The following is a 14,757-nucleotide window of genomic DNA, read 5'->3' on the forward strand; positions in this document are numbered from 1 at the left end:
TAGCAGTTTTTGGGAGAGAAAAGAAAAGGGAGAAAAGTTCTTGAGAGTTCTTGGTGATTTCTTGGAGATTTGGGACGTTGTTGTAGAGATCTGTAGCTGGGATCGTTGTAGGAGCTTCCTAGAAGCGTTTCTTGCTTGTTGTGGTTCAGATTCGTCTTGGCAAAGGTAAGTGCAGGACCATGGCTTATCTAAGCTAGAGGATTCAGTAATTTTCCTGTTCTGTGTTGTTAGACGTAATGGATGGTTGCTATGAACGTTAGGAAGCTTTCTTGTGGCTTGGGATCGAGTTTTGTGATTTCAGGAACGAAGATCCGGCGAGAAGCTTCGGGGAAATCACGGTGCTCCACATTGCGTCGATCGATGCATACCTTGCATCGGTCGATGCAAGTGCGAGGACGGCGCGTAAAACTCTAGGGTTTTCGTGTGCGTCGAGCATGCGTCGGTCGATGCAGCTTCTGTATCGGTCAATGCTTCCCCATTCGGCAACGGTCAATGCATGTGTGGCATCGGTCGATGCTAAGTCCTGGTTTGTTATTGTTGATTGTTGATTGTTGTGTGATGATTATTGATACTCTATTGTTTCTGTGTATAGTCCAGTAGATGGGAGGACTGCCTTACTGAGTGTTTATAAAATACTCATGCATTGCAATATGTGTTTGTGGTGCAGGTAAAGGCAAAGTGTGATCATGGAATCAAAGGCAATGAAGAGGAGGATGTTCTAGGGACTCGATTGATTAGTTATCTAGCATTGTTAGGTTGCTAGAATTGTGTCCTAGAACATTGTTTTAGGATTGCTGGTTATTTGATTTATATTGTTGGATCGTTGATTTGTGATTGCTATGAATATTGGTTATTATATTTATTGGTTGGTGATTTCCGCTGTTGAATGTGTTTGTGGTTAGGTGGCTAGTGGGTATGAGACCACTAGTTGTAGTTTAATTATATATTTATATTATTTATTATTTATTTAAAAAAAAAAGGTCGGTCGTTTCAAGGGCAGTCTGACGAGGGATATCTTGCCGTATTGAAAATTCAATTATGTTTATGAGATTTTCCTCTGTATCATCAGACAAGCAATTGACATTGAGAGCCGGAGTGTTAAAAAGACGCCAGGCCAAACTAGCAAAAGGGCATGTAAACAGAGCATGGCTTATGGTTTCATCTTGTTGTCTGCATCTCGAACATGTTGAATCTATATTCATGCCTCTAGATCGAAGTCTTGTGGTTGTAGGTAGAGCTAGGGAGATAGTACGCCAGATAAAATGTTTGATTTTTGGCATTAGATTTAATCTCCATAATTTATTTTTGAGTTCGACAGAGCCATGTGGAATGGAGTGAGGAAGAAGATCAGAGGGATCATGTGTGAGCAGCCAATAACCTGATCTTACTGTATAGTCACCAGAAAAAGTATAGTTCTAGATCAATCGATCAGGGCTATCCTTCTTTGATAAATAAATGTTTTTGAGGAAGTCACGGTCCTCTGGTACAATCAAAGACTCTAGTTTGCTTGTGTTCCACAAACGGTTGTGCTCTTGATTATTAATCAATTCCTGTATCAAGAAAGATCCTTCTGGTTGTATGGTGTTAATTGGGCGGGGCGGATGAGTGTTTACAATGTTATCTATTCCTGCACGAATCAGTTTTTCATCACCAACAATGAACCGTGACCCTTTTTTATGAGAACTATCCCCGTTAGAAGAGATGACAAACCATAGGATTGGGATCTTTTTGGAGTTGCATCTAATAAGGATCCATCTGGGTAATATATAGCCTTCATCACTCGAGCAAAAAGAGAATCCGGAAATTGAATAAGGCGCCATGCCTGTTTTGCTAACAGGGCATCATTAAATTTTTCCAAGTCCCGGAAACCAAGACCTCCTTCTCTCTTTGATATTTGTAGTTTCTTCCAAGATATCCATGGTATCTTGCGATGATGAGAACTCCTTTCCCACCAAAAAATTCATTAACAAAGATTTAAGTTCAAATGTGACTCCTTTAGGCAATTTGAAACAGGACATAGCGTAAACCGGCATGGAGACAGCTACAGATTTCATCATCACTTCTTTGCCAGCAGGGGAGAGTTTCTTAGAAGTCCAATGTGAGGTTCTTTTTTTGACTCGGTCGATTATATATTCAAACATTTCATTCTTTTTTTCGCCCAAATTGCTCAGGTAAACCAAGATATTTGCCTCCTCCTCCCTGGTTTGGTATCTTTAAAATGGTCTTTAGTCTTTCTTGAGTGGAACCAAACACATTTGAACCAAAGGTGATCATTGATTTATCAGTATTGATTTTTTGGCCTGAATAGTGTTCATAAACATCAAAAACATCTCATAGAGCTTGGCAATTCTTTCTATTCGCTTGACAGAAAAAGAGACGTAGATGAGTAATACGGGGAACGCTGTTGCCAATCTTCATACCCTTGATGTCTCCATCCTTGGCATATGATGTTATAAGGTGGCTTAAAATGTCTGAGCAGAGGATAAAAAGATATGGAGAAAGGGGGTCTCCTTGACGGATTCCCCTTTCTGGTTGAATGAATCCCTGAGGTGAGCCATTTATTAGGACTGAATAGGTTGTAGATCGAACAGTAGACATGATCCAACTAATCCATCGATCACAGAAACCAAAGAGCTTGAGAGTAGTTTCCAGGAAGTTCCATTCGACTCTGTCGTATGCTTTGCTAACATCAGTTTTCACGGCCATGTAGGTTTGGGACACACGTTTTCAAGATTTTAGAGCATGCATGACTTCATGTGCTATCATTACATTATCTTAAATGATTCTACCCGGAATAAAAGCAGCTTGTGAATAAGATACGATACTATCAAGATGAGGTTTGAGGCGTTTAACAAGGAATTTAGAGATAATCTTGTATAAGACATTGCAGAGAGCAATCGCTCTATAGTCTGATAGATATTTGGGATTATCTATCTTCGGAACCATACATATGTTAGTGTGATTAATGCCTCTTTTCATGGTGGAAGTCTTGAAAAAGTCTTGTACTTCATTAACCACATCTTGTCCAACGATGGACCAACATCGCTTGTAGAAGCGTGCAGTAAGACCGTCTGGTCCTGGAGCTCGGTCGTCACCAATCAAGCAGACAACCTCATAGATCTCTTGTTCAGAAAAGTCTCTAGTTAGAGCAGAATTTATATCATCTGTGATTGTTGCTTCAACATCTACAAAATCTTTTGGAGTTACTGAATGTCCACTACTGGAAAACATTTTGGTGAAAAAATCTTGTGCATGATCAACAATTTCCTTATCGCTGTGAATAAGATTTCCTTGTTCAGTATAGATAGAAATTATTCTGTTCTTAGAGGATCTAGTCTTTGCACAGGCATGAAAGAAACTAGTGTTTTGGTCTCCTTCTTTCAATAAATTGATTTCTGCTTTTTTGTTTCCAGTGTCGTTCCTCATCGGAGTAGGCTTTAGTGAGAGCACTTTGATTTTCCGGTACTCGTGTTCTCTCTGTTTGCAAGTTGCTTTCCATTGCAGAGTTCAGTTGCGAATGTAGTGCCTTGATCCTTGTTTCTGCATTAAGCTGCGACTTATGTTTCAAAACAGCCATACTCCTTCGACAGTTAGCTATCTGTGAGGTAATTGTTGTTGGTGAAGTAGAATTCTTCCTTTGCCACCCCACCAGAACAGTTTCAAAAAAGGTTGGAAGCTCACTTAAGCGTTTATCAAAGAAAAAACGTATGTTACGCTTTTCTTGCCTCACATTTAGTTGCAGAGATAATGGTCTATGGTCTGAACCACAGAAGTCCATGAATTCAACAAACGCATTTGGGAAAGTTCTAGCACCAATGCTATTTATCATGCACCGGTCTAAACAACTTCGAACTTTGTGTGTATAACGTTCTCCAACCCATGTAAATTTGTCTCCTCTTGAGTTAATATCATCCAAGTCACATTGTGTAATCATGGGTCTAAAATTTCCAAAGGACCATTCATCTCTCATAGGACCACCTCTTTTTTCTTGATTGGATATGATTTCGTTAAAATCCCCAATGAAGATCCAAGGTTCTATACGATGAGAAAATAAATGTTCAAGGTGGTCCCATAAAATATAACGTTCACTTTGTCTTGGATGACCATAAACACAAGATGAGTAGAAATTATTGTTTTTATAGGTTGCAGAAACGTCAATGAGTCTCTCATCCTTTGAAATCAGGGATAAGGACACATTGTTGTTTCACATAAGAGCTAAGCCACTAAGGAGGGGCTGAGTTATAATGTTAGAAAATCCAAAATCATCCTTTAGTTTACAAACCACATCACACTTATTAGAGTTTCAATAAAAAATAAAACATCACACTTAGTTAATGTACATAGTCGCTTTACAGGGCGAACAGAGGCCCTGACAGTTCCATGACACCATCTTCATGGAGGCTGTGGGGGTACCGGGCCCCCCGCGCCTCCGGCAAATCCATTTGAGGCAGAACACGAGCCAACAGAGCTGTCCCTCTTCGCCTGTTTCCGGAGATGGCTCAGGACCGCCATTTCCTCTGCAGCATCAGCGTTATTAAAGGCCGTTTCAAATATGACTCGCTTGTGCTTGGGAGATGGCCATTTCTCTCACATACTTGGCATGGAGGTAACGCAACCGCTCTGCTGTTAACTCTGTGTCTTCAAAAACACTAGGCACAGCAGAGGAGACAGTGGTGGTAGGATCCTTTTCATAACAGGGTTCTGAGGGCCTGGCATTTGGAGACCCGGGATAGTCACATGAGGATGCATTGGAGTAGTGGCATCAATTTCATCCATGCTGTTATCTCCGTCTTGATGATCATCACCATCACTCTCATCATCAGATACGTTGTGATCTCCATCATCAAAACTCATAGGAAATTCCTTGACATCATGTTTCAGCGATCCACACTTGTTACAGAAATTGCAAAGTCTCTCAAATCGAAACTTGACAATGGTATTCTCTCCAGGCATAAACTGAACATTCTTTTGGAAACGAAGAGGGTTGTCTATGTTCCAGTCTATCCTAACCCTTACAAAACCAACTTGGCTAACATTTTCATCATAATCCACTTCGGTTACATAGCCTAGACTATTTCCAACCCTTCTAGCCATGACGTTAGTTAAGTAAAGAATTGGAATACCTTGGACTTGGATCCAAAAGGGTATGATCTTCAAGTCTTCTTCAGCAATGTTCGGGTACCAACGATGGGTCGTTACCATCCAGTCATTGAAAGACCATGGACCACGACGGAGAACCAAGTTCATCGTTTCCTCATACTGGAATCGGAATTGGACCCTTCCTCCATCGATTATTCTTCCTACACACTCCTCTGTGAATCCCCAAACCCTTGGCATCTGGCGGATTAGCGCCCTCAAATTCTGCTTACGGGGATTGACTGAAGTGACCACCAGTGAAAAACGGTTTATCGCAGCCGCTCTTGAAACGAAATCTGGTGGGAGAGTAATCGGGGCATCATCAATGCCCAGATCAAGATCCTGGACTGATTTTCTTAGAAAATCGCTCATTGTTTGGAAGGTATTGGATGAATGGTAACGGGAGAGTGAATGTGAAGAGAAAAACTGAGAGAAAAGGAGGAATTTATACTGGTGGATCCATGGCTGTTTTAAGAAATGGTTATCACCCGCAGAAAGGGGAGAAAGTAAACTGTCAGATTTATCCAATAGAAATAAACCGCCAACTGTAAAGGAACAAGGATTGATAGTTTTGTTGGTGGAAAACACACTCCAAAACGGAGAAAAACACCGGTGATGCTGGACAGTTAACCAGTGGCAAGAATCGCCACACAAGTCGCCCTCAGAGAGAGATGCCATTTTTTTTTTTTATCTTTAAATTATCTTTAACAATGTATATGTTATATATATCACTTAGTAAATCAAGTTTAGTGTTTATATAGATTTATACTCAAAAGTTTAAATAATTATATTTGAGGTTAAAAATTTATATTAATAAAAATATTTTAAATTTAAATCTCGCGTATGCTCGGGTATAAATTCTAGTTTAGTATATTTCACACTCTCAAAACATTACAGAGAGTATATTGGTAATTCGGAATCAAGCTTCCTGCTAGAATTTATAGTTAAAAAAACCATTTTGGTGGAGTGTATTGGTATAAACTAATATGTTCTTTTAACTGAAAAAACCATTTTTTTAGACTACCACAACTAACCCATCAAACTCCAGCACCAAAATTATTTATTTTTTCATAAAATTTGTGCAATTCATGAAGACCAGCATAGTCAACAGATGCACCCAATTATTGATGATTTCATTTATATACTTATTCGGTTTTAGATCCACACTTTTTGAAACTTCTCAAACCAAAATTCTTACTTGTAGAAAAAGTAATATGAACACATGTATAGTTAAAACAATATTTGTGTTTTTTGTCGATCCTTCTTCTTTAAACTCAAATAACTTCAAATCAAGGTTTTGCGACGTTAATCCTTCTTTCACAGACTTAAAAATATAATTTTTACTGCAAGAATATCAAATCATCTGTAAAGTTATACACAAAAAAAGCATAATTTACAGCTCATCCTTTATATTATAAATCACAAGTCAACTGGCCAATATAATTTTGCCACATAAGCTTTGTTTCACAAATTTTTTTTCCAAAAAAAAATTAGAGACACGTTGTCAAACGAAACATAACTGTAACGTCGCTAAAAATCAAGTTTGTCAAATTCTATTTTAAAAATAAATAAATAAATGTTTTGTTCCCCCAAATTAGAGACCAAGCGGAGTTCTCCTCCTTCTCTCTATCTTTTGTTCCCCGAAGTTTGAACGTCAAAGCGGATTCTCTGGCTCGTCAAGCGAGACTCTCTCCGCAGCATGTTCTTTTTGTGAACTATTTTCCCCCAAATTGGCTCTTTTGAGCTGATTCTATTTTTGTTGTCAAAAAAATAAATAAATAAATGTTAATTTCTACAGTTAAAATTTATTTTTACTAGGGTTTTAATTTTTCCACCTCTCCACGATCTCCAAACTCCACCTTTCTCGCCAATTTCTTCCGTATTTATTGACACGATTCTGCAATCTTCTTTAGAAACCACAAAACCTCAGATTCTTTTTAGATTAAGATAAACTCTTACTAACAGTTACTATTTTCTGTGTGTAATCCAGTAATCTATCTTCTTCTCCCTGCAAAAGACCTTGATTGTTGGTTTATAAACTCTTTATTATTTTATTATGTTTCTTCTCTTTCGTTTTCGGACGCACAAGCGTTCTTCAAGATAAGAGGCCGCGATTCTACTTCTGCTTCACATGCGTGTACTCGAGTTCATCATCTTCACATACGTGTACTCAAATGGCCGGCAGCACCAACTAGGCAACCACTATTTTCTTCCTGTGCTACCAAAATATAGGCACAGTTGAGAGGTAATGTTATAAGTTATAATCACACATCTATGTACTCTCTTCGAATTGAAAATTAAATTCATGTGTACTAACTCTTAGATTTTTCTTTCACTAAAACAATTTACATGAACAATATATACTTCTTTTTGCTTCTCGGTTCTAAAACTAGAATCTTGCTATCTACTGGTTTTTGCAGGTAGTCAAAACCAACCGTAGGACTAAAATTGACAGAAACCAGCATAGTCCTTCATATCTCTATGATATCCATAGTTTTTAAAAAAATCTCTTTTGCTTTATTATTGTTCCTTCCTTTCACAAGTGTTATTTAAATCTTTTGTGTTTCACACTTTTGTTTTGTTTTTATGTTCTACACTCTTTTGGATATTTCAGGTCTTAAGTTTAATTTTGGGAAGATTAACCTTTTTTTATTTCCATCAACTAATTATGTTTCTTAATTTACTATTCAATTTCAGTCCAAGGCAATTTCAATCTACTGCACATATTTAATGTTTGAAACATCACGTTAAGAATGTGTTCTCGACAAAAAAGCCACTCTATTTACTCTCCTTCAGTTTACAAATTTTGTTGCACAACCAATTTAGTGTAATTAAAATTGGTGTATCAAAATCATTTTTTCAAAACATTTCTTTTATAAAATCAATCCATTTAATTGGTGATAAGAGAGCATGTGAGAGGCACATGTGAAGAGTAAAGAGAAGCATGTGTGAAGTTTAGAGTATAAATAAGAATAGTGTAGGATTGTGAAGAGTATCCTGCGTGATCAACATTGTGAGTTTGTTAGATCAGAGCTGCGACTCTGTTCATGGTGATAAGAGAGGAGAACTGTAACTCCAATCTTATCAGTTAGGGTTCATAGTTTGTATTGGGGGAATTAAGAAGAGATAAGAGAGAAGAGTTCATAGTTTCATTCTTATCAATTGGCTAAAACAGAAATACTTTTTGGAAAACAAATAAAAATAAACATACAGAACATAATAAAAAAAATATAATTCCTAATATTATTTTAGGTGTGTATTTGACCCGTACGTAGGACGGGATAAATACTAGTAAGAGATATAAAGCACAAACGGAGATAAGTAAGATATTTTCAAGATATTAAAAAATTTGATATATAATATTTAGTAATTCTTAAAATTTTAAATTTTTAATAGAGATTAAAAATTTAACATATTTTAAAATTTAGATGTAGTTTAAATATCTGTAACATTTGTTTTTTTGAGTTTAACATGGAGATATTTATAATATTTAAACCTTTAAAATTTTTAATATGCTAAAATAAATCAAATAAACTTTTAAATTTGGAAATCTGATAAATCAAGCTTCTTGCTAATTTATAGTTAAAACCATACTCCCTCTGTTTCACAAAAAGTGTCATTTTGGCTTGATTTTTTTGTTTCAAATTAAGTGTCATTTTAGATTTTCAATGTAATATTAAGCATAAATTTCCAACTTTAACCTCATATTCATTGAAGAATATCAAGAGTCAATATCAATTTTAAGGGTATAAGAGATATTTAAATATGTTTTCTTAATTTGTGTGTAAAGTGTCAAAATGACACTTATTATGAAACAGAGGGAGTATTAGTTTTATTTATAATGGTTCTCAGCCTTTGTCTAAAATTTTCTAGCCGATGTGGTATGTTGTACATATTTCTTTTATTTCTATAGATTTTACTTCTCTTGTTTTCTAAAAAAATTTTATAAGATAGATTACTACTCCCTCTGTCTCATGAAGATTGATGTTTTGAGACTTTCACACATATTAAGAAAATTTTTAGTTTTTATTTGTTAATTAATTTATAATTACTTTTTGGTAGAGAGAGAAAATATAAACCAATAACAATTCAAAAATTTTAATATTTTAGATGATTATTTCTTGAAGTTTGCAAAACATCAATCTTTGTGGGACAAAAATATATCCCAAAATATCAATCTTTGTGAGACAGAAGGAGTATTATATTTCAATAAATGTTAATTAGTGAAATATCTAACTTCTATTGGTTGTTTTAAATCCTCTATGGACACCTTTAGGAGTTTATAACTTCAACTTTTTATTAGTATAGATATAATATTTTAAAATTTCTATGGAAGTTAAGTAATTGTAATATTTTAAAACAATCTATAAAGTTTAAACATTTTTAATATTTGAACATTTTAAAAGTTTTAAAATTTATAATATTTCCAATATAGACTCAAAAGTCAATTAATCTGAGTTACTTGCAATTTCTGTCTAGTTAGGTTGTTTTGTTGTATAATCTCAGATTAATTATGAATGTCAGTGAGCCTAAGAATACGGAATTTAAAGAAGTTCCATATGATTTTCTCAAACAGAGGAACTCTAAAATTATTTTTCAATACATAAAAAAGAAAAGAAATTACTCAAAATTTAATTTATTGGACATGACAAAACCCCTAAATCTTTGGTCAGTTTTTACTAGCAAATTACGTTGGCCAGATGGACACAATTGGTGAAGAACCATAATGATTAGTGAAAACATGAACTACGATAACAACAGAATTAAAAGACTTTCAAGTTCAAATATCGTCCAAAACTTTATAAAAAAAAAAGCAAAGAGCACACAAAAAGATAGTCATAATCAGGTACTAGATAATAATAATAATAATAATAATCTTTCGAATAAACAAACTCAGAGCAAGCCAAAATCTAAGTTTAACAACAAACAAACTCTCCAAACTCTCCACTTGATGCTCAAAAGTCAATTTAAGCTGCTGCTGCCTTGACTCTTGGCTTGGCTTCGGTACCTAATCCAAGACAACAATTCAAGATAGTAAAGACCAGCGCTTCTTAAAGTAAATAAAGGAAACAGTCGAATATAAAAAAAAAAAAAAAAAAAAAAAGGATGAATACCTTCTCTGAAACCGGTCTTGAACCTGCGAGGAACATTGCGAAGATACCTCATCCTTCCAGTTCCAGTAGTCTTTCTACGGATTGCCTTCACACTCCAGTTGTCTAACAACATAACACACAAACACATCAATCAGCACTACCCACAAAAAATGGCACATTACAAAACCTGAATACAATTGAGAAGCTTCACAAGATGTGTCCAAAGAGAGGCCAAACCACAAAAGTTATGTAACACCTCCCTATAAAGATTCATAGTGTTTTTCAATTATACACATTATATGTCTAACAAAGCTTTCTCAAACGAGACGCAATACTCAACATATCGTAAATACACAGTCATATAGAAACTAAATACAAATCCCCTAAACCAAAACCTAATCACAAAAACCCTAATTTCTGATTCAGAACCAATGGATTGAAATGAAGAATGATCCATTTCTAAACCTAGGAGATTGATTGACTAAACAAAGCGAAAACGAAGCAAATGATATCGAGGGAGAGAAGAGAGAAACGTACAGGTCCTCTTGCGAGCGGCGGGGTAAGCACAAGCAGAGCAACGACTCTTCTGGATGTGGAAACTACGACGGCCACATCTTACACAGAGTGTATGACTCTTATTCCTTCTCTTTCCGAAACTTCCCGTTCCCTTTCCCTGTGAATCTCAAAAACAAAAACAACATCGCATCAGTGAAATGAAGAGATCAAGGAAGCAACAGAGATGAAATAGAGATAGAGAGAGAGGGATCGTAGATCAATCTACCATTGGAGCTAAATGCGAGTTTCCAGATGAATCAACCTTGAGGGTTCCGGCTTCAGAGAAGGAAGTGACGAACAAAAGGTTATATAAAGCTAGGGTTTCTTCTCCTTTATATTAGGGTTGTGAATTTTGTGTTACTGGATCGATTTGGGCCCATGGGCCTTTATAAATATTAATAAGCTTCTTTGTGTTTGGCCCTTTTGCGAAAGATTAAAACCGGAAACGATTTGTTTTCTTCTGTTTGGGATAAATAATTCTATTTAGAAAATTGTGGTTTTTGATTCTCAATACTTGGGGAGCAATTTTATTCCATAAATGTGATTTTGTTCTCCAAGTATCAATAAATGCCTTTTTTGCTCTCCAAGTATCGTCAACAGAAAGGTTTGATTTGGATGCGATAGAGAGTCATAAATAAACCTAAGCTTCTTCTTCTCAACTCAAGAAACAAGAGAAATTTTTTAATCAGTCGTTCCTCGTTCATGGTACGTTTTCTCTCTTTTTTTGTCCTCCATTACTTTTACAATAACAGGAACAATGGCAAGTCGATGTTATATATATAAGAATTTGATCAACCTTGTATATGATGGCTTTAATTAATTTGTTTTAATTTCTTGTCTTGTTTAATTAGGTGATTGTCCCATTACTTGATTCATCGGTGAAACTAGTGGCTGCGGTGGTGGCTCAACCTGTGGCCTCCGTCTCCAACATACTTTTCTACAGTGGTCTTCTTCCCCGGAATCTTCATTTAGAAAGATTAACCGGTCGAGAATTTATAATTGATGACAACGATTATCTTGTCCAATTTATCGTTTCTTTCTTAAAATGTTTCTGTTAGTTTTCTGTTTTTACAATGTTAATGAAATTACATCAATTACACTTTAAAAATATTCTTTTAGAAATAAAAAATAATCATTTGAACCAACATAAAAAACAGCAGAGAGACACAACAAAGTTTGACATTAAAGCATGGATCGTTGCTATTGATGAGGAGATACACACTCAAAGGTGCCAAAGCGTGCGAAGGCAGAGGGCACTCGTATCAACACCTTAAGGCTTGTTTTGTAATCCTTGGCACCATAGACAAGAAGATTGGCTTATCTTCTTATTAATTCAGTATAAACACTAATCGTTGTAGACGTTTAAGTTTCAAGAAGCTTAAGCAACATGACGCTTCATTAAGTAAGCCATGTCTCAGCCTTCATCTCTTTGTTATCTTCTTCAAGCAGGGCTAACAAGGTTTTTGTTTGTGTGTGTTTGTGTTTGTGCAAAGACATGGCTTTGAGTATTGGCAGAAGTATTTTGGTCAAAAGTGAGAACAGAAGAGAACTTGAGAATTTTGCTTTGTAAACTATAGTTTGTGAAGTTTATATTCACTGAATTTTGCTTTGTAAAATAAAAGGGCATACAATATATGCAGCAAAGAGTAAGAGAACCAGGAAAGTAACAAACAACAAGGTGATACAAAGTGTAAGACAAATGAGTAACTGGAATAAAGGAACCACAGTGAGAAAAATGCATTATAAATCCATCTAATAAAATATGCATTACGACAAACCTGACAGATCTCAGACATAAGTTTATCTAGAAATCAGATATAAACAAACACAGAACCTCATTGTATCAATCATTCTACACTAGTCAGAGAACTTCAATCTCTGCTTCACCAACATCAAATCAATTTCTCTCACATCCTTCTCTTGTGTAAGTTCTTGTTCAGAAACTTTTCGCTGATTTTGAAGTTGTCGTTCAAGATCTCTATTACAGAGGGAGAAGTTTCAATCTCATTCATTAACTCTGTTTCAAAAACTGATACTTCATTCATAATATCTTCGGTTTGATCATTGTTGATCATCTCGTATAGAGCACTCTCAGCCAGACCCATCTTATTCATCATATACAGATCAAGTTCACGGTCAAACTCATAATCACTCAAGATCTCTATTACAGAGGGAGAAGTTTCAATCTCATTCATTAACTCCGTTTCAGAAACTGATACTTCATTCATAATATCTTCGGTTTGATCGTTGTTGATCATCTCGTATATAGCACTCTCAGCCAGACCCATCTTATTCATCATATACAGATCAAGTTCACGGTCAAACTCATAATCACTCAAGATCTCTATTGCAGAGGGAGAAGTTTCAATCTCATTCATTAACTCTGTTTCAAAAACTGATACTTCACTCATAATATCTTCGGTTTGATCGTTGTTGATCATCTCGTACAGAGCACTCTCAGCCAGACCCATCTTGTTCATCATATACAGATCAAGTTCACGATCAAACTCATCATCGTCACTCAAGTATAACTCATAGGTGGTAGTACAAATATGAGTACGATCTTCTTCTTCGTCGTCTACATCTTCAAATCCTCTGACTCTCCTTCCCGTCCGTAAGGTTGTTGTTTTCTCAGTACATGGCTGGGGAAGAAGCTTTGAAAAGGCTTTGAGTTTCTTTTCCACAGATTCGATCTCACAGACAAAGCTATCGAATTTGGCTTTGACCTTCTTTTCCGAAGATTCCATCTCACACACAAAGCTATCGAAGGTGGCTTTAAGATTCTTTTCGAAAGAATCGATCTCACATAGCAACCTATCGAAGGTCGTCCCTTTAGGGTTAATGCTAATCCCATCGACGCTTTTGGGACAACGAGGTTCCGAGACAATTCCCATTATCAGAAGAACAAGTTGGTTTGCTTATAAAAATTCTCTGTCTCTCTCTTTAGGTTATTTTGGTTCTCTTTGTTATTATGATTTCGAGTTTTCAACTGATCTTAACGCAAGAGCTTTATTTATAGATTTCATCAGAGTTGAAACAAAAAAATGTACTAGTAACCCTTATTTTCTTGCGATTTTCCTTTTTCTTTCTTTTCCATTTGTCTTGAGTTTTTTCTCTTTTCTTGAATTTTCCATATTTATTCTTTTTTTTCTTTTATAATTTCCTCTTTTTTTAAAAAAAAAAACGATATATTCCAACAAATTATTTTATTGTGTTCTTGTTAAGATTTTACTGATTTTGAAATAGAATCCTCTCGATTTTCTTACCATGTCAACGATTTGATCCCTCTTTTTAAAGTTGATTGTTTTTTTTTTTTTTTTTAATATTTTAAGAACTAATTTCATAATATGTTAGACTCTGTCTTTTTTTTAATGAATGTAAAATTTTATTCAACCCAAAAAAAGCGTTTGTACAATGAATGCTTCAGCGTTTAAGAGTATTTCCGAACAAGACACAAAAATTAGAGCTTAGGTAGTAATTGAGGGCTGAACATAATCCTCTTGTAGTTGTTAATGATGGCTTTAATTTCTTGTCTTGTTAATTAGGGATTGTCCTATTACTAGATTCATCGGTGAAACTAGTGGCTGCGGTGACGGCTCAACCGGTAGCCTCTGTCTCCAACTTACTCTTCTAAACGAATTTGAATGTCACAAATAAAAGAAAAGAAATGCAGCTTTTGATCTTTGTATAAAAGAATCAAGATCCTACCAAATATTAAAATAGACAATTGATATGAATAATGTTAACACAGTCACAGATGTAGACATGAGTCGCATCATGTTCAGTCTAGTCACCTAAAGACACTACACTAACCAATACGTTTACTCTCACAAACTCAGTCCTTTGTGGAACTTTGACGAGCAAAACTAGATAAAAAACTATTAGTATAGCAAACACAAAAACTATTAGTATAGCAGCTGATATAGTCTTATGGAAAGGGAAAGGAGGTCGTTTCACAACTAAATTCACCACA

At 35.4% G+C, this 14,757-nt stretch overlaps 2 protein-coding genes and 1 long non-coding RNA gene across 3 annotated transcripts; 1 reads left to right on the forward strand and 2 right to left on the reverse strand.

The window, feature by feature from the left end:
* Positions 1 to 4,626: 4,626 nt before the first annotated feature.
* On the reverse strand, positions 4,627 to 5,508 carry LOC147924838 (uncharacterized). The gene has a single exon (XM_087496985.1). The coding sequence runs from the start codon at positions 5,506 to 5,508 to the stop codon at positions 4,627 to 4,629; it is 882 nt and encodes a 293-aa protein (XP_087353111.1).
* A 1,483-nt stretch (positions 5,509 to 6,991) lies between these two features.
* Positions 6,992 to 7,853, forward strand: LOC147924839 (uncharacterized). Its single transcript, XR_015586245.1, has 2 exons — positions 6,992 to 7,381; positions 7,557 to 7,853. It is a non-coding gene; the product is annotated as an uncharacterized LOC147924839 (long non-coding RNA).
* Positions 7,854 to 9,908: 2,055 nt separating this feature from the next.
* LOC104758546 (large ribosomal subunit protein eL37x-like) lies at positions 9,909 to 11,138 on the reverse strand. The gene is made up of 4 exons (XM_010481433.3): positions 11,011 to 11,138; positions 10,767 to 10,902; positions 10,251 to 10,352; positions 9,909 to 10,144 (listed from the first exon to the last, which is right to left on the reverse strand). Exons 1-4 carry the CDS (start codon positions 11,011 to 11,013, stop codon positions 10,104 to 10,106), a joined length of 282 nt encoding a protein of 93 aa, XP_010479735.1. The 5' UTR covers positions 11,014 to 11,138; the 3' UTR covers positions 9,909 to 10,103.
* Positions 11,139 to 14,757: the final 3,619 nt, after the last annotated feature.

This window comes from Camelina sativa, chromosome 17 (assembly GCF_030686135.1).
Source record: "Camelina sativa cultivar CO46 ecotype springtype chromosome 17, ASM3068613v1".
Lineage (NCBI taxonomy): Eukaryota > Viridiplantae > Streptophyta > Magnoliopsida > Brassicales > Brassicaceae > Camelina > Camelina sativa.